The sequence below is a fragment of the Sinohyriopsis cumingii genome, chromosome 18 (assembly GCF_028554795.1).
Source record: "Sinohyriopsis cumingii isolate HCF-2022 chromosome 18, ASM2855479v2, whole genome shotgun sequence".
NCBI classification, from domain to species: Eukaryota; Metazoa; Mollusca; class Bivalvia; order Unionida; family Unionidae; genus Sinohyriopsis; species Sinohyriopsis cumingii.
The window spans coordinates 52094163-52115936 of record NC_142978.1 but is presented as its reverse complement, the minus strand read 5'-3'; the positions used below and the strand labels follow the sequence as shown (position 1 = coordinate 52115936).

The window sequence follows — 21774 nt, the reverse complement described above, 5'->3', positions numbered from 1 at the left end:
CAATGAATCAGGTATTCCATTTTAACAGCAATGGATCAGGTATTCCAGTCATTGTACTCAGCATTTGAACAGCAATGGATCAGGTATGCCAGTCATTGTGCTTAGCATTTTAACAGGTATGTTTCCCCCTCTGCCCTCAGTGACCCTATAGTGGCCCATCTACCCTCCAAGAACCTTACTCTCAGCAGTAATCTTTAGAGAAGTTTTTCATAGCTTCAGGGTAAACACTCACTTCAGTCATATGCAAAAATAAGTGGTTGTCAATCCAGATTTATTCTGTTTTTATTCAGGATAGTATGCTTTTGTTTCATTGTGAAATATTACCCTGCGTATCGTATTTCTGTCACATTAAAACCAGGGGTTCATTTAGAAATGTAATGAAAAAATGGGGGATGTGCTCATTGTTGAATAAAGCATTCATATATAAAATTTGATTTAAATTTTATCAAGTTTTCAATGTTAAAAATATTATCAAAATTTTGTCAGTGCTTTTATATAAAACATTTTTACTTAAATTTCGTCAAAGCTTTCATTGATAAAAATCTGAACTAAATTTTGTTTAAGTTCGGCTTATTATCAAACATTGCCATATCATCATGCAAGGACAGTGGTCAACTTTTGAGCTTTCAGTAGATTTCAGTATAAGTTACAAGCAGATCAGAACTGAACAAATATATGCAAGGCAAGCTTTGGTATCTTCTAACATCATTTGGTGTCTTCTGACACATCATTTGTTTTCTGACACATCATGTCTTCTGACACTTCATTTCTTCTTGTCCTTTCAGCCCACAGTCATCAAAGTTCTGGAATATCACCTGAACTGGTTTGAAGCCACAGGATTCACTCAAAAGCAGGTCAGTTTTCTGATTATACAATTTATGTTTGATAATCAGTCCACCCCAAGATGATAAACCCATGCTTAAAAATGCATCCCAAAATGCATAAACCCAGTCTTTATAATAAGTCCACTCCACTTTTAAGGTGGTGCTATACAGTTTCACATTTTGCATAGGGTTAGGATTTTAAAGAAAAAGAATTTCCCCGGCTCTCCTCACTGGTTATACTGGCTATTTAAAAAAGACCTTGTATATCTTAGGTATAATGCAAAGAACCTTTAATTCCCTTTATTTTGGTGTATGATTGATGGGTGTACTATGGGTTATAGAGTATACAGCTTGGCCTTACTTCAAATGTGCACCTTTCAAAAAAGTGCTAGCTCTACTTGGTCATTTTCACTTCCTGAACTTCAGAGGTCAATTGTATAAAAAAGAGCTGATAACTTTTTTTACATTTTATATATTTGGTAATTCATTCATTGCACTTTCAGAAGCTGGTATTGTCTAGTCTGGCAAAATTCATTTTCCCTATTTTAATAGCTGCTATGTATAGTGCACTTTAGACTAAATCAGACTGATGTTTTTAACACATGGGAGCAGTCATTTTAGTTAGCAGTGTACTTAAATCATGTAAAATTTCCAAAAGTACAGTATCCAAAAGAAATATCATCCACATTACATTAATGTAGCATAGAGATATGCCAACATTCTCTCCACTGTGCATGTTTTAAATGCGAACTACTTCACCTTACATACGTCACTCTCTCAAAAGTACATATTATCTGGTGAGCGCCACCATAAAGAAGATATAGGTATTATTTTTGTATGATTTAATTATGTTTATATGGCTGAAACATTTAAGTCGCAAGCATCAAAACAATCCTTTTGAATAATTCTCCTGCCTTTCCCCCCACAGAACAGTATTTATGAGTGTCAGAGTCTCTAACAAGTCCAGCCTCCCCCCCGCCATGATAAAAGTGAGCTATTTTAAGAATGCACATTACATTTTGTAAACATAGCAACCAATGTTATGCTGAATGACAGGAACGTGAAACTAGCCAGAATTATTTTAGAGAGATCAACAATGAATTTTACAATTAGAAAAGGGAGGTAACTCATCAGGTTCATAAAGGTCAAAGGTCAAAGTGTAAAATATTTGCCTATTGTTTAATATGGAAGAAGCGAATTCACTTTCTCTTCATTTATTTGTTTTATTTCATTGCAAATAAATGAAAAGAAACATTTTCACCATATATTTCTGTCACTTATTGCAGCAGTTTTAAATTTAAGTTGACTCTATTCCTATATTCTAAGACTTCTAATTTCCCCATAATTAAGGTCACTACTCACACAAACATACCTCATGGCAAATTATGTAAGCAAGAGAAAAATGATCATAATTAGCTTATTTTCATGCTTAACATCAATATGAATGTACCATTTTATTCAGAACATCATACATAATTATACGAAAATAAAAAACATAATTGCAAACATTTTTATATTTTCTTTAAGGTGGCGCTATACAGTTTCGCATTTTGCATAGGGTTAGGATTTTAAAGAAAAAGAATTTGCCCGGTTCTCCTCACTGGTTATACTGGCTATTTAAAAAAGACCTTGTATATCTTAGGTATAATGCAAAGAACCTTTAATTCCCTTTATTTTGGTGTATGATTGATGGGTGTACTATGGGTTACAGAGTATACAGCTTGGCCTTACTTCAAATGTGCACCTTTCAAAAAAGTGCTAGCTCTACTTGGTCATTTTCACTTCCTGAACTTCAGAGGTCAGTTGTATAAAAAAGAGCCAATAACTTTTTTTACATTTTATATATTTGGTAATTCATTCATTGCACTTTCAGAAGCTGGTATTGTCTAGTCTGGCAAAATTCATTTTCCCTATTTTAATAGCTGCTATGTATAGTGCACTTTAGACTAAATCAGACTGATGTTTTTAACACAAGGGAGCAGTCATTTTAGTTAGCAGTGTACTTAAATCATGTAAAATTTCCAAAAGTACAATATCCAAAAGAAATATCATCCACATTACATTAATGTAGCATAGAGATATGCCAACATTCTCTCCACTGTGCATGTTTTAAATGCGAACTACTTCACCTTACATAAGTCACTCTCGCAAAAGTACATATTATATGGTGAGTGCCACCTAAAGAGTTTGGGAGACATTTACCAGAGTCAGTGCAGCCCTTAATATGCACAGTCCCTTCATTTTGGTTACAGCTTGCAAAATAAAATTCACTTACAGATTGCATGTTTCTTGAATTGGGCATGGCTTGTGTGAGGGAAGTGGTTGCTAAAATCCATTTAAATGTTAATTACTTTCTTGGAATTTACAAAGGTGACAGTACATATTTGTTTCCTTTTCATTAATGTTACTTGAGGGGTTGAATCAGCGTTTGTGACTGTATTGGGAGAGAGACACTGCACCTCCAAGTTGAGAGTGCCAAACATAGACAAAGGGAACTAACTCTGTAGCATTTATGTTTATGTGTATATACATCCTTGCATGCACACTCACATCGCCTTGTTTGGCACATTGTTTATGAAGGTTCATGGTACAGTTCGTCCTGTTCGAGTCTCAGATTCGGCTAATGTGGGTATGTGAGAAAGCCTGCCAGTAGCTTCTCGTGGGTCGGTGGTTCTTTCCGGGGTTTTCCCAGGTTCTTCCTCCACCATTAATACTGGCCGCCATGTATAGCTAATCGCGTGCTGAAAAATGGCGTTAAGCCCTACAACAACAACAACAACAACAGTTCGTTCTTTCGTAGACCCTCAGTGCTAACATTTGATAAAATAATGTACTTTCTATCCTACTTTAGCAAATATGTCACACACTGTCATAGAGAGAAATTTTAGATTGTCAGTTTGTATAGATAACCTAAATTGCTTTAAAAAATCAGTAATATCACTATAGACTGTATAAGTAACTTAAGTCTCACTTGACAAAAACAATTTTTCAGATACTATACTATGTTGTATATTGTATTATCTTTTTTTTTCTTCAATGGTCTTATTTTCATGGTTTTGAAAAATTAGACATTTCATTCATGCATGTTTAAATCTGGTTTTGCCTGTCACTGTTTATTTATTTATAGGTATTCAGTTTCATGGATTAACCTCATCAAATACTTTAAATAAAAATACAAAGCTATGGAGACAACAAACAAGAGCCATTTCAATGTCTAAAACAGTACTACCACATAAATGAGGACAAATCCATCTCTAATCAAGATAAATCACTTACACCCAGCATCAAAGAGAGTCAATTCAGCCAACAAGACTGTGCTACTTATCGGTTCTTAAAGTATGTGTGTATGATCTTCTCCATAACCAGTCTCCATAAAGTTGCAAAATCAGTTACTTTCTGGTGACCATGGCATAAACACAGTGGCTTAAGAGTGATGAAAATCAAATTAGATCACATCTGTACAGTGTCATCATTCCACATGTGAACCAATCATGTGACCAGCTGCCCCTTGCTCAGTGCAATTACCAAGCAGTGTCAACATAAGATGTGTTTAGATCGTATCAAAGTGTGAATATACTAACTTGAAAAGCAGTGGAATAATAACTTTGATTGAGCCTGCCTCATGTACGAAACAACTTCAGTGAGAAGACATTACTTGAAATATTGTCAGTGAAGTTGATTGATACCTAATGGATCATTGTGACTCATACAAAATGTGTAAAACATCAGACCTAATTATGCAGTGTTTTGAGAATACTGGACTTGTTTATTTCAGTAATTGCAGGATTATTTACCAGATGAACATTGCTGTTTACCACTGATTTGATTGACATGGTCTTGCTACAGTGGTTTTGACTATAAATCAGTGAAGTGTGAGCTTTAGTACTTTATGTTATTTAGAATATGATGATGGTGTTTCATTGGTAATTAATGTATATACAGTGTTTCATTAGTAGTTAACGTATATACACAGTGTTTCATTAGTAATTAATGTATATGCATGGTGTTTCATTAGTAATTAACTATATACAATGTATTAGTAATTAATGTATATACACAGTGTTTCATTAGTAATTAATGTATATACACAGTGTTTCATTGGTAATTAATGTATATACACAATACAGTGTTTCATTAGTATTTAATGTATATACAGTGTTTCATTGGTAATTAATGTATATACACAGTGTTTCATTAGTAGTTGTGCCTCAAGAAATAGTTTTTGTTCATTACAGTCATGTTATTCATTGGGATTATGCATGCATGGATAAAATGAGACATGCTTTCACAAGGATTTCAATTTTTTAACAGTTTGATTGAAGAATCGATTTGAATAAGTATTGAATCAAATTTTCATTTTGGTATCATTTCCTATTCTTTCATTTTGTGTAATATCAGTGTTTGAATACCTAGTGCTTTTTCTTGTTTCTGTCTGTCCTGATCTCACAACTTATTGATTTAAGGCAGTGAATGGTAATTACAGCTACCAGATACTGTATACATACTTGTGCATTGAAACAATATAAAATGCTTAATGATTTAATTTAATGGGTAAAATAAAACAAATATAAAAGCTAATATTTTTACCCAGATTAGAGAAATAAGTGAAACAGTGCTCATTTCAATCATACAAAAAAACAGGGATAATGATTTAAATCATATAGAGGTATGCAATTTATATTGGTCATGCAAATAAACTTAAAATTAGATTTAGCTAAACATGCCCCTCTCATTTATCAATGTTTCAGCCTTTAAACATTCCATGGGAAAATTATTAATAAGTTGTACTTAAATTTTGCATCATGATTTAGGGGTTGATAAAATATTTCATGCTAAATCTTCACATTATTTTCATAAACAAATACAGAAGAATAAAATATGCTTTTTAAGTGTTTATGGTATAAGGGAGATAACTCAATGTAAGTGTTGTGTTATTCTTTGCCACATGTTCCATGTATAAAGCAGTTCATGAAAAAGTGGATTAACATGAATTAGGTTAAATTATGACAAAAAATTACTCACTGATAAAGTGAGAGCCTAAAGTTTATGCGTCTGTAAATAGCACAGAGCCTGAGAATATCATTTGTTCTTAGAGGAGGCACAGGCTGCAAATCAGTTTTTTCATGTTCACCAGAGTGTCAGTATGGACTGTAGCCTTCTGTGAACATATAGTTATGACCCTATGCTGTTCTGGATTTCTGCAGTGAGGCACAGAGTCGTAAGAGTGGTTTGGACTTGTGTGGATGACAGATGTTACTAGTATGGTTTTTACTGCTCAGAAATGTTTTGAACTTATATGACGAAATTCCAAAAGAACATTGGACAGAATGTGGTAAGAATATATAGAGGGTTAAAAATGGGCTTACACACGAGTTTATGGGAAATGCTGCCTCAACAAATTGCTCTTGTTTGATAGTCTTCCTCTTTGTTTTACAAAAGTAATGCATAACATGGAAGATAAAAGTAGGAAGGAAGACCATATGTGTAATAAATTGTCTAAATTTTTTCTGTATGAGACAAAGTGGTCTGCAACAACTGGAGTACCTTTGTTGTGCCCTGTAGGTGTCTGTGTCATGGTTTGTGGCATTCTGGAATTACCCATTTTTACCAGATTTATTATGACATAGATGTGAAATGTTGAGTTTTGAGTATGCAGTTCAGTAGAGCATCAGCCCTTTAATGCACTCAGGTTAGTATTGAGTATAAAATTCAGTTGAGCAGCAGCCCTTCAAGGAACTCTTGCTGTAAGAATTAATTATAAAGTTCATTACAGCATCAGCGCTTCAAAGGGCATTTGTTCAGAGTCTCACCAATTGTATGCTGACGACACCCAAGTATACAAATCTAGCCATCCAACTGAAGTTGATGCTACCTTCCAAGGTGTAGAGGGGTGCATTTCTGATGTGAAATCATGGATGACATGTAACAAGCTACAGATGAATGATGATAAAACTGAGGCCATTCTGATCACAACACAAATACTTTCTCATTCACATCCTTTACCTCAAACAATAAATATCAGTAACACTAACATTAAATTCACACAGCCAGTACAAAACCTAGGTGTCAGTCTGGACAGTACTCTCACATTGCACCAACATGTCATGAACATATGCAAGGCTGCATATCTTGAGCTGAGATGCATCAGCTCCATTTGCAAATATCTTTCAGTTGATGCCACTAAAACACTTGTATGTTCATTAGTACTTTCAAGACTGGACTATTGTAACTCAGTTATGTCTGGTTCATCCCAATATCTACTTCAGAAACTTCAAAAAGTTCAAAACACAGCTGCTTGGATCATACTTAGAGTACCATGATCAGAGCACACCTCCCCACTGTTTTGTACCCTACACTGGCTATCCATTTGATCTAGAATCAAGCACAAAATTAGTTCTCCGTGCTATGTTTCACTGACTAACTCCAGTCCAACATACCTATCTAACCTCACCCATGTGTACACACCAGCAAGATAATTACGCTCCTCTTCTGACAGTCGTATACTCATTATTCCCACTACAAAAACGAAGTCATAAGGACAACATTTTTTTGCATACCTGGGCCCAACAACATGGAATCAATTGCCCACTAAACTGAGACACACTTATTTCAACTGCAAGAACAATCTTAAAGACCCAATAATGTTTCCTACCTTAAATATTTACAGCATGTTTTTATGTTTTCTAATTTCATGGTGTTTGTTTTTCTGTAATAATGTCATTATATATGTTTTTTATGTTATAGGTGTTGTCTAATGTTGTAAACCACTTAGAGCTTCTGAAGATTAGGCATTATACAAAGTCCTCATTATTATTATTATTATTATTATTAAAGTTCAGTTTCATCCCTTCAAGGGACTTGAATTGTAAGTATTAAGTGTAGGGACATGATTTGAAAGTATTAAGTGTAAAATTCATTAGAGTATCAGTATTTCAATGGACACTAATTGTATTCACTTGCAGAGTCAGGGATCTTGACTTAGTTTATAGCTATACTGGCTTGTAAGTCAGGGAACTTGACTTGGTTTATAGCTATACTGGTTTGTAAGTCAGGGAACTTGATTTGGGTTATAGCTATACTGGTTTGTAAGTCGGGGATCTTGACTTGGTTTATAGCTATACTGGTTTTTAATTCAGGGAATTTGACTTGGTTTATAGCTGTACTGGTTTGTAAGTCAGGGAACTTGATTTGGGTTATAGCTGTACTGGTTTGTAAGTCAGGGATCTTGATTTGGTTTATAGCTATACTGGTTTTTAAGTCAGGGAATTTGACTTGGATTATAGCTATATTGGTTTGTAAGTCTGGTTTGTAAGTCAGGGATCTTGACTTGGATTATAGCTATACTGGTTTGTAAGTAAGGGAACTTAGCTTAGATTATAGCTATACCGGTTTGTAAGTCAGGGAATTTGACTGAGGTTTTATTTACTTGTAAGCAGATAACTCAAAGAAGACACAAAGAGTATGAATAGATTTTTACCAGTCAGTTTGAAAATATATATGACAAATACCTGGAATGATACAACTTCACTATAAAAAAAATAAACAAAATTTCCAAAATCATATTATTTGTAACTTTATCCAAACTTAGAATGTATTTATGCAGTATCTACATATTATCTATTATTTATCTTCTACTTGTGATATTAAGTTCAAAGTCAAGGGCAATGACAAAGTCCTTTTTACTGCACTTACAGATACCTTGTGAACTTGTTAACGTAAACATAAGAAATTGTTACCAAATTTGGCATTTTGCAGTTTCTCAAGAATATCAGAAATTGTTACATTGCTCACTAATTAAAAAGAAGAAATGGTCTTATCTTGGATTCCTAATTTTCTGCCATTAGAGTATCAGACCATATTAGAAACTCTTATTACAAAATTTGAGTTTATATTTTTGGGGTTTATATTTTTGAAATACATTCATATGATTGGTACAAAGTATTTTGTACATTTTCATATAAATTCTCCTTGGATTTCAGGATTGCTGGTTCTAGACTTTTTTTCAGATAAACTTTCTTTTGATTCCAGGGTTGCTGGTTCTATGCACTGTTGGCCAACTTGGATAAGCCCCTAATGCCTGATGCCTGTGCCCTTTTACGCTCTTTGGCAAGGTCCTGTGCCTCTTTAAGGGCAGCCCTGGTAAGTGCTTTTTATAACCCATTTGAGAATAAATGGATTGTAGTTCATGGGGATTTGAATGTGTCACAGAATAAATGGATTGTAGTTCATGGGGATTTGAATGTGTCACAGAATAAATGGATTTTAGTTCAAGGGGGGATTTGAATGTGTCACAGAATAAATGGATTGTAGTTCAAGGGGATTTGAAAGTGTCACAGAATAAATGGATTGTAGTTCAGGGGCATTTGAATGTGTCACAGAATAAACTGGAAATATGCAACAAAGCAGTATGTGTATGCCTTGTACTTTGTTATTTCTTAAGGTGTTTCAGTTTTCAAGAATTCTTCTGGTTGCATCAGATCATAATTTTAAAGATCCAGCAAGTAATGATCTGTGGAATAAATAGGATCCTTTCTCCATTCACTTCAATTTTGACAAAATATATCAATTCTGGCAAAGCCATAGAAATTGATATGCATGAAAATGAATGAATTTAGTATTTAAAGTTGTTACATCGCCTAATTGTTGTAACTTTTATGATCTGATCAAGAATTGTTCAGTTATACCTCTTGTAAATATAAGGATGAACCAGACCATGTAGTGCACTGGAATATTCAGTGTTAAGGATGGAAAGATGCAGCTGTAGAGTAGTCACCCATTAAATTTATGTTATGGTTCACCATTGAAGTATTGCTTGTAGTGGAGTAGTCAGTCATTACATTTATGTTAGGGTGATATGTTCAAGCAATGGTACTGGTGGAGTAGTCAACAATTAAATTTATGTTATGGTTCACCATTGAAGTATTGCTAGTAGTGAAGTAGTCAACCATTACATTTTTGTTACCTCTGTCTGCGTGGGTTCAAGTCTCGGATTTGGCCAATGTTGGTATGTGAGAAAGCTTGCCAGTAGCTTCTCAAGGGTCGGTGGTTCTTTCCGGGGATTTCCCGGGTTCTTCCTCCACCATTAATACTGGCCACCATGTATAGCCTATCATGTACTGAAAAATGGCGTTAAACCTTACAACAACAACAACAACATTTATGTTACGGTACTATGTTAAAGCAAAGGTAGTGGTGGAGTACTCAACCAATACAATTATGTTTGGGTGCTTTGTTCAAGCAATGACAGTAGTGGAGTACTCAGCCAATACAATTATGTTTGGGTGCTTTGTTCAAGCAATGACAATGGTGGAGTACTCAACCAATACAATTATGTTTGGGTGCTTTGTTCAAGCAATGACAGTGGTGGAGTACTCAACCAATACAATTATGTTTGGGTGCTTTGTTCAAGCAATGACAGTGGTGGAGTACTCAACCAATACAATTATGTTGGGGTGCTTTGTTCAAGCAATGACATTGGTGGAGTACTCAACCAATACAATTATGTTTGGGTGCTTTGTTCAAGCAATGACAGTGGTGGAGTACTCAACCAATACAGTTATGTTTGGGTGCTTTGTTCAAGCAATGACAGTGGTGGAGTACTCAACCAATACAATTATGTTTGGGTGCTTTGTTCAAGCAATGACAGTGGTGAAGTAGCCAACCATTACATTTATGTTATGGTGCTATGTTCAAGCTATGGCAGTGGTGGAGTATTCAGCCATTACATTTATGTTAGGGTGCTATGTTAAAGCAATGGTACTGATGGAGTAGTTAGCCATTGCATTTATGTTGGGACTAGTCCAGTGGCCTACTGGTTACAGCATTGCCTCAAATGCGTGAGGTCATGGGTTCAGAGCCCGGCTAAGTCATACCAAAGACTTCTAAAAAATGGAGGAGTGTCATGAAATTTTTTACACGTATTCATCCCATGGTCTAGTTGACTCTTCAGCTGATAGTAACACTTAAACTATCCACAAACTTCAAAACATGGCAGCAAGAACAACACTAAATTTGCTATTTGATACACTGTCCAGAATTCTGGTTTTTAAATTGAAATGGCTGGAATTTGAGTACAGATTAACGTTCCAAAAGTTCATATTAGCATTCGATGTAAAGAATGAACTAATGTATTTAAGCATGCTTTACTATTTTTTTGTAGATTTATTTACAATATAGCATTTTCATTCTGTGTGTTTGTGTGATTTTGGATTTTTGACGTAGTTTTAGCAATTTTCCAATCATATCACTATGACATCTGCAATGTGGCAAGTTATAGTGATATCTAGCACTGGGCATCGTGCCGCAGATATGTAGCATCATGTCCCACCCAGTCACATTATCCTGACAACAGGCTGACCAGTCCTAACACTATAACCTCTTAATACCAAGCGAGGCAGCTGCTAGTACCATTTTTATAAGTCTTTGGTATGAATCAGCTGGGAAGAATAGTTTATTATAATTGAGTTACCCTCATTAAAATATTTGTTATTAATATTAATTGAAAATGGTGCCACTCAGACAGCCAATGTAGCCACCACAGTTGTCACCTTTCACCTGGAAATCTTAATTCAATTCCTCTTAAATGGGATGGTCATATCAACATGGAATTTTCACTTCTTGGTCCTAAACAAAAATGTTGCTGACATTTAATATGGTTGTAATGACAGCCATCTTGAAAATCTTTTTTGACTACCTCTAAGCAGAAAGTCATACGGACACAATGTTTTTAACAGAAAACTTTTAAAAATGTCTAGAAGGTCATAAAAGAAAATAGTGCCAGTCTGATGTCTAATAGGTCACCACTGTGGCCATCTTGAAAATCTTGATATTGCTACTTCTTCAAAATGGATGGTGATATCAATATGGAGTTTTCAATAAAAGACTTCTTATGTTTATTTCTTCTTGAATTTATTAGCTATCCTAAAAATCTTGTTATCGCTACGCCTTCTGAATTATTACATGTTTAGGCTCTCATAAATAGTAACAAGAAAAAAGTGAAGACAACAAGCTTTGTAAAATTTAACAAATAATTAATTTCCTTTGAAAAACAAGATAAAAATGATGAAAAGAACTTATGATTTTAAAAATCAAATCCAAAATTAATCCAAGAATAATCCAAAAATTAAAACATAGAAGTCCTAGTAATAAAATGTTCTAATGAATTTGAGTTCGAGTCCCAATGAAAATCCAAAATGGAAGATGATGACGTATACTGTTGCCAGTATAGTATTGACATGTCTACAGTTCTTTGTTGATCCACAAACAATAATATTCCGGTGTTTGAATTCCGAATAAAATTTCAATAAATGTCTTTGTCCAAGAATTCTGTATGGGCACTTATATATTCCCAGGGAAAATAATTAATCTCTTAGAATCCAAATAATCTAAAGAAAAATTAAAATATTAAACTCCAATTGGTCACAACAGAAAAAACACCACCTTAACAGCGAAGTGTTTAAAAGCCCAAATGACTAAATTCTTTATAGAAAAAGGTTATACACTAATTTAAGATGCAAAACAGATTCCCATCTGAGGGTCACTTGATCACTTTCCAGAACCAGATAAAAGCTTTACATCACATAGTCCCAGTACAGCCTCGATTTTACTCTAATAAGCATGCATTGCAGATGAAGAAAAAAAAGAGAAAAAAAGAAGTTGTTCACTTCAGCTCTTACTAATTATGTATAACGGTCAGGAACTAGGTCAGCATTAAGATACAAATTTCTAATAATAGGTGTTTACAAAAAAAAAAACAGGTCAAACTAATTTCTGGAAAATATTAAATTCCAGTAAACAAAATTGCATTACTATAACATGTAATGGAACAAAAAATTTAAAACTAATAAACAAACAATTAACTGAAATTAAATCAAATGTACATACCAGAATAAAAAGTCATATGGACATGGGTTTTCACCAGAAGAATTCTTGTTATGTTTTGTTGGTCCTAAATGACAATGATGCTGCTTAGACTTTCAGTATATCAACCAAAGTGGCCATCTTGAAAATCTTGTAACAATTTCTGAAGGAGTGGTCATATCAATGTGGAGATTCTACTGAGAGAATTCCTGTGATGTATATTTGGTCATAAATTTAGGTAGTCCCAATCTGAACATTTCAAAAATTGTGTTATGCCTGCTTCTCCTAGATTGCTGGTTGTATCAACATTGTGCATTCACCAGAAGACTTCTTATGATGTCTAGTTGGTCCTAAATGGAAGTAGTATGAATATGATGTGCAATATGGCCACTATTGTAGCCATCTTGAATTACTCCTCAAAAATGGAAAGCTATATCAAAAGATTTCTTACAATGTCTTATTGGTCCTACTCTAAAATGGTGCAGATGTCCAATATGACCACTGTGGTTGCTGTCTCGAAAATATTGGTATTACCCATAAAATTGCAAGACATTTTGACATGGGGTTTTCTCCAGTAGACTTGTGTTACCTGGTTAGTCTGATATGAAAATGGTGCCAATCATACATCATATATGGCTGCCACAGTGGCTGTTTTGAATATATTATGGTCACTACTTTCCTTAAAGGATGATTTCTAATGATAGCTAGTTGGACTCGAGTAAATATGGGGCCAGTCTGACAACTAAGATGTTCATCACAGCAGGCTAATTTTGAAAATCTGGTCATGGCTGAAGAATAGCAGAGATAGTTTCATCACTCAGCAGTTGGTAGGAATGATTTTTTTCTTTAATTCCTGGAAATTCTTTAACCCAGTAGAGCATCAGTCTCTTGAAGGGATTAAAGAATTTCCCGGAATGTTTATAAATCAGATTGGTCTTATAGTTGGACCAAGATATCTTCAGGGAATATTTGCCGATTATTGATGAATAAAAATAAATGATTGTGGGGCAGGGGGCTTGTAATCAAATATGGAGTTATCTTCAGTAGATATGTAATCATATTTGATACCTGTTAGCCAGTATATTGGTTAACTCATAATGTAATGAGGGGCCCCGAGTGGCTGAGTGGTCTAAAGCGCTCTACATTATGGATCTCTGCCATATCACCTCTTTCTGCGTGGGTTCGAGTCTCGGATTCGGCTAATGTGGTTATGTGAGAAAGCTTGCCAGTAGCTTCTCGTGGGTCAGTGGTTCTTTCCGGGTTCTTCCTCCACCATTAATACTGGCCGCCATGTGTAGCCTATCGTGTGCTGAAAAATGGTGTTAAACCCTACAACAACAACAACATAATGCAATGGTGCATCAATAAATGATATAGTGTAATCTAGTCTGTTGCATGTATATCGGCAGTCAATCTTTTTAAGTTTATCACAGGCCCTTTGCTTGTAAGAGATTCAGTGCTCAGATTCATTAAATTTCTCATTTTTATTTTCAGGAAAACCCCGAAGATCCCCGTTTAGTGCCTTTGAACCTTTTTATCTGTTTGATATCAAGATACTTTGATCAGTCAGATCTGGCTGATGGAGTATCATGACAAAGACTTTGTATGAGGCTCCAGTGGGGAGCTTGACAATAAGTACCAGTATTAGGACATGGAAATATAGGAACAGCAATTTCCACAACCTTTTAACCTTCACTATCGAATGGCAGCATTGATATAGACTCATGATACTGACTTTTAATTGTTTCACTGTGTACAGCTAGTAGAACATTTCCTATTCAAATAGGAGTATGAGGTGCATCAAGGGTTATTTATTATTTAATGGTAAATACATCTATTTTTGCTATAAAAACAGCATGTGAGCATGCTTTTCACCAATATTCATCCTTGTAATAATCTTCCAATCCCAGGTCTCTAGGTGTTTGATTCAAATTCCCAGACCATTGTGAAAGCACATTTACAAACTACTTCCATGCGTATTCTAAAGCTTTGTTTAAATCAATCACTATACAACTTTCATGACAAAATGCTTGTACTAACTTATCTATCAGTGGGAGCAGTCATGAAACGTGCATGAACATCATTGTGAACAGTGTCATAAAGTACATACACTAACACCCATTAGTGTGAACAGTACCATAAAATGTGCACTAACACCATCAATTTGTACAGTGTCATAAAACGGATGAACTAGCACACAAATTAATGTCTAGTGCCATGAAAGTCTGCATATTTTCTTGCCCAGGGCACAGAGTTACAATTTAGTTTGGTTTGATACTTTATGGTACAGCAACAAAAGTAGATATACTTTGTGTGGGCAATTGGAGTAAAGTGCCTTGCCCATGGTCATACCAATCTAGCAGGCCTGGACTGATTAGATGATAAGATTCCAACCCCCACTTTTTAAGTTACAAGTCTGACAAACTAAACACTGTGCTGCCATGGAACAGAATGCTGCTTTTCATGAGCTCATCATTTTCTTGTGACCAACATCATTTCTAGTGAGACAGTTTTGATGGAATAATTTGCTTTCAAGAACTGTAGACTACAACAACTAGAGCCATATTGTACATGCGATCTATTTTGTCAGGTTGATTGTCCTGGTTAAGTTTGTAAATAATCCATGCCAGGAATCAGCAGGTGATCATCATTTGTGTTTTTACAGTTTGTTTTATTTTGGGTCTCTATTGCATGCTAGCATTTTAGACTGAGGGGTTTTAAAATTTTATAGCAACTAAGTAACAAAGATCGTAAAATGTTATGGTAAATAAATAACAAAGGATCTTAAAATTATATTGATGATTATTTTATATCTTTTTAAACACAGGAATAAAAGAAAACTCCATAAATGTGTCTGTCTTATTTTATTCACTTCCATTTATAACCATTTCCAAACATGGAATTGTTGGCCATGTTTGATGGCCATCATTTTAATCTATTTCCACACATGCATTTCTTGGCCAAGTTTAACGACTACAATATTTGATATTTGCCACTAAGATTTACAACAACTAAAAAATCAACAATTCCCAGAGACACTATCTCAATATAGAATTATGATGTCCGATTTCTTCAATTGAAAATGGTGACCAGGCAGAGGTCATTGTTCAGAATTCTTATGTATGATTGGTTCAGGTTTGTTTGACCTGAACCAGAGTCCTAATTATTATGTCTGATTAATTGAACTGAAAAATATGTTTCAGATTAGTGTCTACATGAAAAACAGCTTGTAAAATTTTTTGCAGAGTCTATGCTGTCATACTGTGTCCTGGCCAGCACATTTTTATATTCCGCTTTATCATATCTCTACTCCAACAGCAGCTTATTAAGCTTGAGCACAATCCTCACAAATTCTGACACGATATTATATTGTCTGCAGAATATCACCGAGTGTAAACCTTTTAGAGTAACTGAGACCAGGGTTCATTGGCATTGCAAAAACACAAAATACACGAAACAACTTGTATTTTGCTGTACCTGGATTTTGGATGTTGAAGCTCTATATTTCAAAGCCTAGAGCTTATGTGCATTGGAAAATTGTTGCCTGGGTGATATTCGATGGCTTTAGGTATCAATTATTCATAAATAATACCCACAAGACCAAAACACCAGATGCATATCACGCTGGACAATTTATCTGAATCCAAAAATTATTATAGATGCCAGCAGTCATAAACTCATTTCCTGGTCTTGAATATGGAATGTGACCAGCAAATGCCTAGAAAGATTGGTAAATGCTTGAACAATCTGGATGAAACTTGTTTTTTGAATGCTTCTGTATAAACATTTGATAACGGCAGAAGGATATGTCTAATAGTGGCATATATGCTCTGATATCAACATACTGTTTTGTTGCCGCGTATGCGTTGTCTGATGTGACACGTACATTTTTTATTACTGCTCCCTTCACTTCAACACTTGCTATGCTGACCTCAAATATAAGCCAAAATTACTTGAAATTCTGAATCCTTCTGGCGCTTGAATATTTATTTATTCAGCCACAGCTTTTCTTTGTTAAACAAATGCTCAATATACTGTTATACAACAAAGTTATAAACTCAATCCTTGCTAGGATAAATACAAAACACTTCGCAACTTTGATGAGGTCATGAGTGGCTCCGATGCTACGAACTTAAAACAAGATGGCTACGCTTAAAGTATTGGAGCCAAAATAAATAATGCCTGTTGATGGGTAGTGTGATTCCATCATAGTATTTGACAACAAAAACAAAGACAATATATAAAATCAAAGAATAATTTTTGTTGTTATAAAATAAGCACTGCAATTTGATAAACTTTGGGCAGTCTTAATATGACATGTCAAGATATATCAAATGGAACATGGGCTGCTACATTTATTTGCTTAGACAAACATGAAATTGATTCCATTTCACATGACTATTGTTATGGTACATACAATGCTAAATTTAAGCAGTGTTATCACAAAGCCATAGGCAGCAAAAAGCATAATTTAATGGCATTTCATAGAGATGCTGAAGTTTCTGAAATGTGTCGGCCTCTCTTTAATGAATTTTATTTGCCATAAGCGAACTAATTTAGAGAACTAGCATGACATCAGAACAGATGCATATGATTGTGAAAAGTTGAATTCGTTATTTTAATGCAAAATGATATTGTATAATGCCATTTGTCTGAGTATCTTCCATGAAAGCTGCTATGCACAAGTTCGTAAAGGAGCTGCAGTAACTATATGGTTGTGTTATTGCAGAAGAGATAGGCAGACAAGAATTCCAACTGGACATAGCACAAAAACTAATTCAGCTCATGATAATTGTAATAACTGAGACAGCATCTTCAAAAGAGACCCCCCTGCAACAACAAAAAAGCAGATCAAAGACTAGAAGGTTACTGATTCTGTCTTAGCAAACTTGCTGCAGGCATTAAATACCAAACCGAAAAGTAAGAATTTCAGGACAGAAGTTTCAGGAAATATAAAAACAGCGGACATCACAGGTACAGGAACCATAGTCCAAAGAATGTTTTGAGAGGAACATACCTGAGCCAGCAGGTGTCAAGCATGGTATTGATTGGCTTGAAAATTTTCATTGCTGAAGGCTACAAAAAATGTATAGAGAATATTTCTGCTTGGTCTGACAAGATTAAGGACAGGTGATTGGTAACAGCAACAGGGTATGAATATTTGTTATCTACAAGGCAAGACCTTGTAGACATGAACATACACTTCAGCAGAAAAGCTTGAAAAAGTGACCTGGCATGAAGAGAACTTGTTGATAAAGGTAAGATGGTCATAGCAAACTTCAAAAATAAATTCTGGTCAAAAAAGCTAGATTTAGATCTTGATGTTTGTTATGTATATCTATATTTTGTGTTTGAATTTTGGTCCACGACTGAAGATTTTGTTTTTTATATAGAGCAATAGTTTATGAGTTAAATTTGTCCTATGTAATGAATCTGCCTTCAGTTTGGAATAATCTTCTGATTGGATGATTATGTCAGGTGGGTGAGTATAGTGATGTGTGTCACATGGGGATAAGTTATGAAATTTGTCAAGTAGTGATATTGCAAAATAGTCATATCAGAGTCATGGGGATATATATATATAGAGAGCGGAAGACTGATTCTTATTCCTATTTCCTATCTTTGTTTTTATGATCAGTCTTCACATACATTTAATGTTATCTGGATTTTGCTTGAGAGGATCTATTTCTTGGAATTACAAAGTGCTCATACAATTTTGGGACTGTTGTGTATTCATTTAGAGAAGTTCTGGACAATGCCATTGTGATACAGCAAGATGTTGGTACATCAGCACATCCAGGGCATGGAATTCATAAAGAGAACACTATTCTTCCAGACTTGTGATATAACTTATAAGATAATTTTGGATTTAGTTCACAATGCGGTAAATTCTCTTAAAGTTTCCTTTTATAACTTAGAGAATTAAATTATTTGTCAAGTTTTACAAAACTTGTTGGTATTGCTTTTTCTTTTACTTAGTTTAAGACCATAAAGTCATAACAGAAATTGGGTACTCTTTAAATATACGAATTTCATAAATATATTATAGAAATTAGAATTATTTTTAATATTAAAATTCACATGGTTTCTTAATTTTCTTGTCCCTAGTATTAATTTCATGTAGTGAAACCAATAAGCTTTCACTATGTTATCTGAATTGGAGACTCAAATCCAACCCAGGAAGGATTAGAATCTCTGAAAACAGATTTACAGCTAACAAGGCAGAGTTAAAGTTATGAAAGCTTTAGCTTCAGATAGAAGTGGTGCAAAGAGAGAGGGAAGAGAGAGAAATACAAAGGCAGAAAGAGGAAATGGATAGAGAGAAAGAGAGGGAAGATAGACAAATGCAAATGCAACAAGAAATGAAAAGCAGATGCAAATGTAGAAAGAGAAATGTAAATGAACATAAAAAATTTAAAGCTCGTGGGTATAGCACTTTCCCATTTTACATACAAGTTCAGGTCTTGATGTTATCAAAAATATCAATTTAGTACCCCCTTTTCCAGAAAGCGAAGTAGATCAATATTTTCGTAATTTTGAATTTTTTCAGAAAACTAGAAATGATCAAGAAAGCAATAGATTTTTATTACAAAGCCTATTTATATGCAAAGCTCATGAAGTTTATATTTCACTGTAAGTACAAGTGCTAATTGTGATGTTAATTAGAAAGTATATTGACGGGTTGTGAATTGGTACCTCAGATTTAGAAATTGTTTTAAAAAAAACCCTCCCCAAATACATGTCGATTTTGCTAGGGGAAAAGAACAACAATTTGACAAGTCATGTGCATCTACAAAGGTTGATAAAGACTGTGATAATTTTAGACAACTCGTACTAGTTGAGGAGTTAAGAATTTTGTCCATACTGACTTACATTAATGAGCATACAATCTAGACACTTTGGAAAATGTTGTTCATAAAGCCATTCTTTAACTCACAAAATTTCATTTGTCAATAAGCAGGGTTTTGTCAAGAAAAACAAATCAAGTCTCATAAAGTATGTACAAATCTCAGTCTGGCACAACTTTTATGAATCAAACTTTTCATAGGACTGATACAAAATCCTTAGGTCTTCTACACACACTTATTTCAAGAGGCACGTTATTTCTGATTGCAACAAACTGAAAAATAAGTAACTGAATTAAGACAAAGCTGTTCAAAATTCTCTTATTTCTAAGAGGTCAAGGTCATAGTCGTGTGTGTATGTGTGATTTGGATTTTTAACGTAGCTTTAACAATTTTTCAGTCATATCGCTATGATGTCTGCAGTGTGAGTTTTAAAGTGATGTCTAGCACTGGGGCATCATGCCGCAGACATGTAGCATGATGTCCCACCCAGTCACATTATCCTGACACCAGGCCGACAAGTCCTAACACTAACTTCTTAAAGCTGAGTGCTAAGTGAGGCAGCTGTTAGTACCATTTTTGTAAGTCTTTGGTATGACTCGGTCCAGGATTGAACCCACGACCTCCTGCATCTGAGGTGGATGCTCTAACCACTAGGTCATTAGAGTAGTACTCAGATCCTATAAGAAAATGCAAATAACACATGTATAAAAAGTGATATTCCTCTTTTGATCTATACCGCATTGTCAACAAACACGTCACTAAACAGTACACTACAATATTATGCTGCCAGTTATAGTTGTTTACATGCTGTATGTACATGTACTTATAGTCAGCTGAAGACGGCTATCATCTTTGCCAATGCTACCCAGAGGAGGCTATTCATATGGAAATAAAAACATGTGAACAAATTAAAACCTGCGACATGATGTCCCAGTGCTAGACATCACTATAAACTATCACACTGCAAAGAATGTAAAAATATGACTGAATTTTTTAAAAGCTACATTAAAAATCCAAATCACACACACACATACAGGATCTGACACATGAATTTTAGAATATATAATCTATGCTCTAATTCATGGATTTGTATGTACAGTACTTAATGCACTATGGACTGTACTACACAAATGTAACTTGTCAATATACACGTATATTTCAAACTCGTTTTGTCCTCATTTAATCAAGAGCACATATTTTTATTACGCCCAACGAGCCCCCTTCCCCGGTGCATCTTTTTATGGTGCATGCATCATTTTCTTCAGCTAACTGACTTGGTTGGTTCTAAGACAGTTTGATCTATAACACAGTCAGGTTCTACAAACCTCAACTAATGTCTTATAGCGTGGATACACTAATTATATATATATATATATATATATATATATATATATATATATATATATATATATATATATATATATATATATATATACACACACACACACACACACACACGATCCCAAAGGGGTATAAAGAACCAAATTAAGGGTTCAGTGTATCAATTACATTTTCTGGAGATAAACACACATACTTGCTATCCTTACAACAGTGTGTAGTAACCAGTTAGAACACTCGCTACACCACAGGCAAAAGTACTCAAACATGGCTGTGCCAAAACAAGGGGAGGACAGTGGATATTACCTAACAACAATGGCTTACTTCACAAAGTTCATCTTGAATGGATGAGACAGTTACATAAACATATGAACACCATGTAGGTAATTAATGAAGAATGTATAAAGATTAAACAATACCTGTATGTCCAGTCTAAGTTGTACACAAAAAGAACAGACCCACCCCCACCCCCAATTATGTTGAGGATTCACCAAAACTTGTGAATAAATCTATTTTCATAACAGGATCCACAAGATTTCCAGAAGCTATTCCTTTAAAGAATGTTAATACTAAAATCAAAATAAAAAGACTTTGATAAAATATTTTTGTTTCTATCTAATCTGATAAAGGGACCAGTATTATGTCTGTAATTTTCCAACAAGTTAAGTATGGAGAAGGTATCCAACAATATAAATCTTCTGCCATATTAGTTCATATGAACTAGTGTTTGGACATGGTGTCTATGACCATTGAAGTTTTTACAACAGTTCAAGAATCATTAAGATTTTATCCTTTTGAATTAGTTTTTGGACATATTGTCCATAGATCATTGAAGTTATTGAAAGAAAAAGTTCTTTCAACCGAAGATACAGAGATTAATCTTCTTGGTTATGTCCCTGATTTTA

The 21774-nt window shown here is 34.5% G+C and overlaps 1 protein-coding gene across 1 annotated transcript in view; it reads left to right on the top strand.

The window, feature by feature from the left end:
- LOC149776645 (gem-associated protein 2-like) overlaps positions 1-15532 on the top strand; it is a 33551-nt gene extending 18019 nt beyond the window's left edge. Inside the window, exons 6-8 of the mRNA XM_089941157.1 lie at positions 786-854; positions 8853-8963; positions 14178-15532. Of these exons, the coding sequence (XP_089797283.1) occupies positions 786-854; positions 8853-8963; positions 14178-14276 (279 nt within the window). The 3' untranslated portion in view covers positions 14277-15532. The remainder of the gene's footprint in view (positions 1-785; positions 855-8852; positions 8964-14177) is intronic.
- The last annotated feature ends 6242 nt before the right edge of the window (positions 15533-21774 follow it).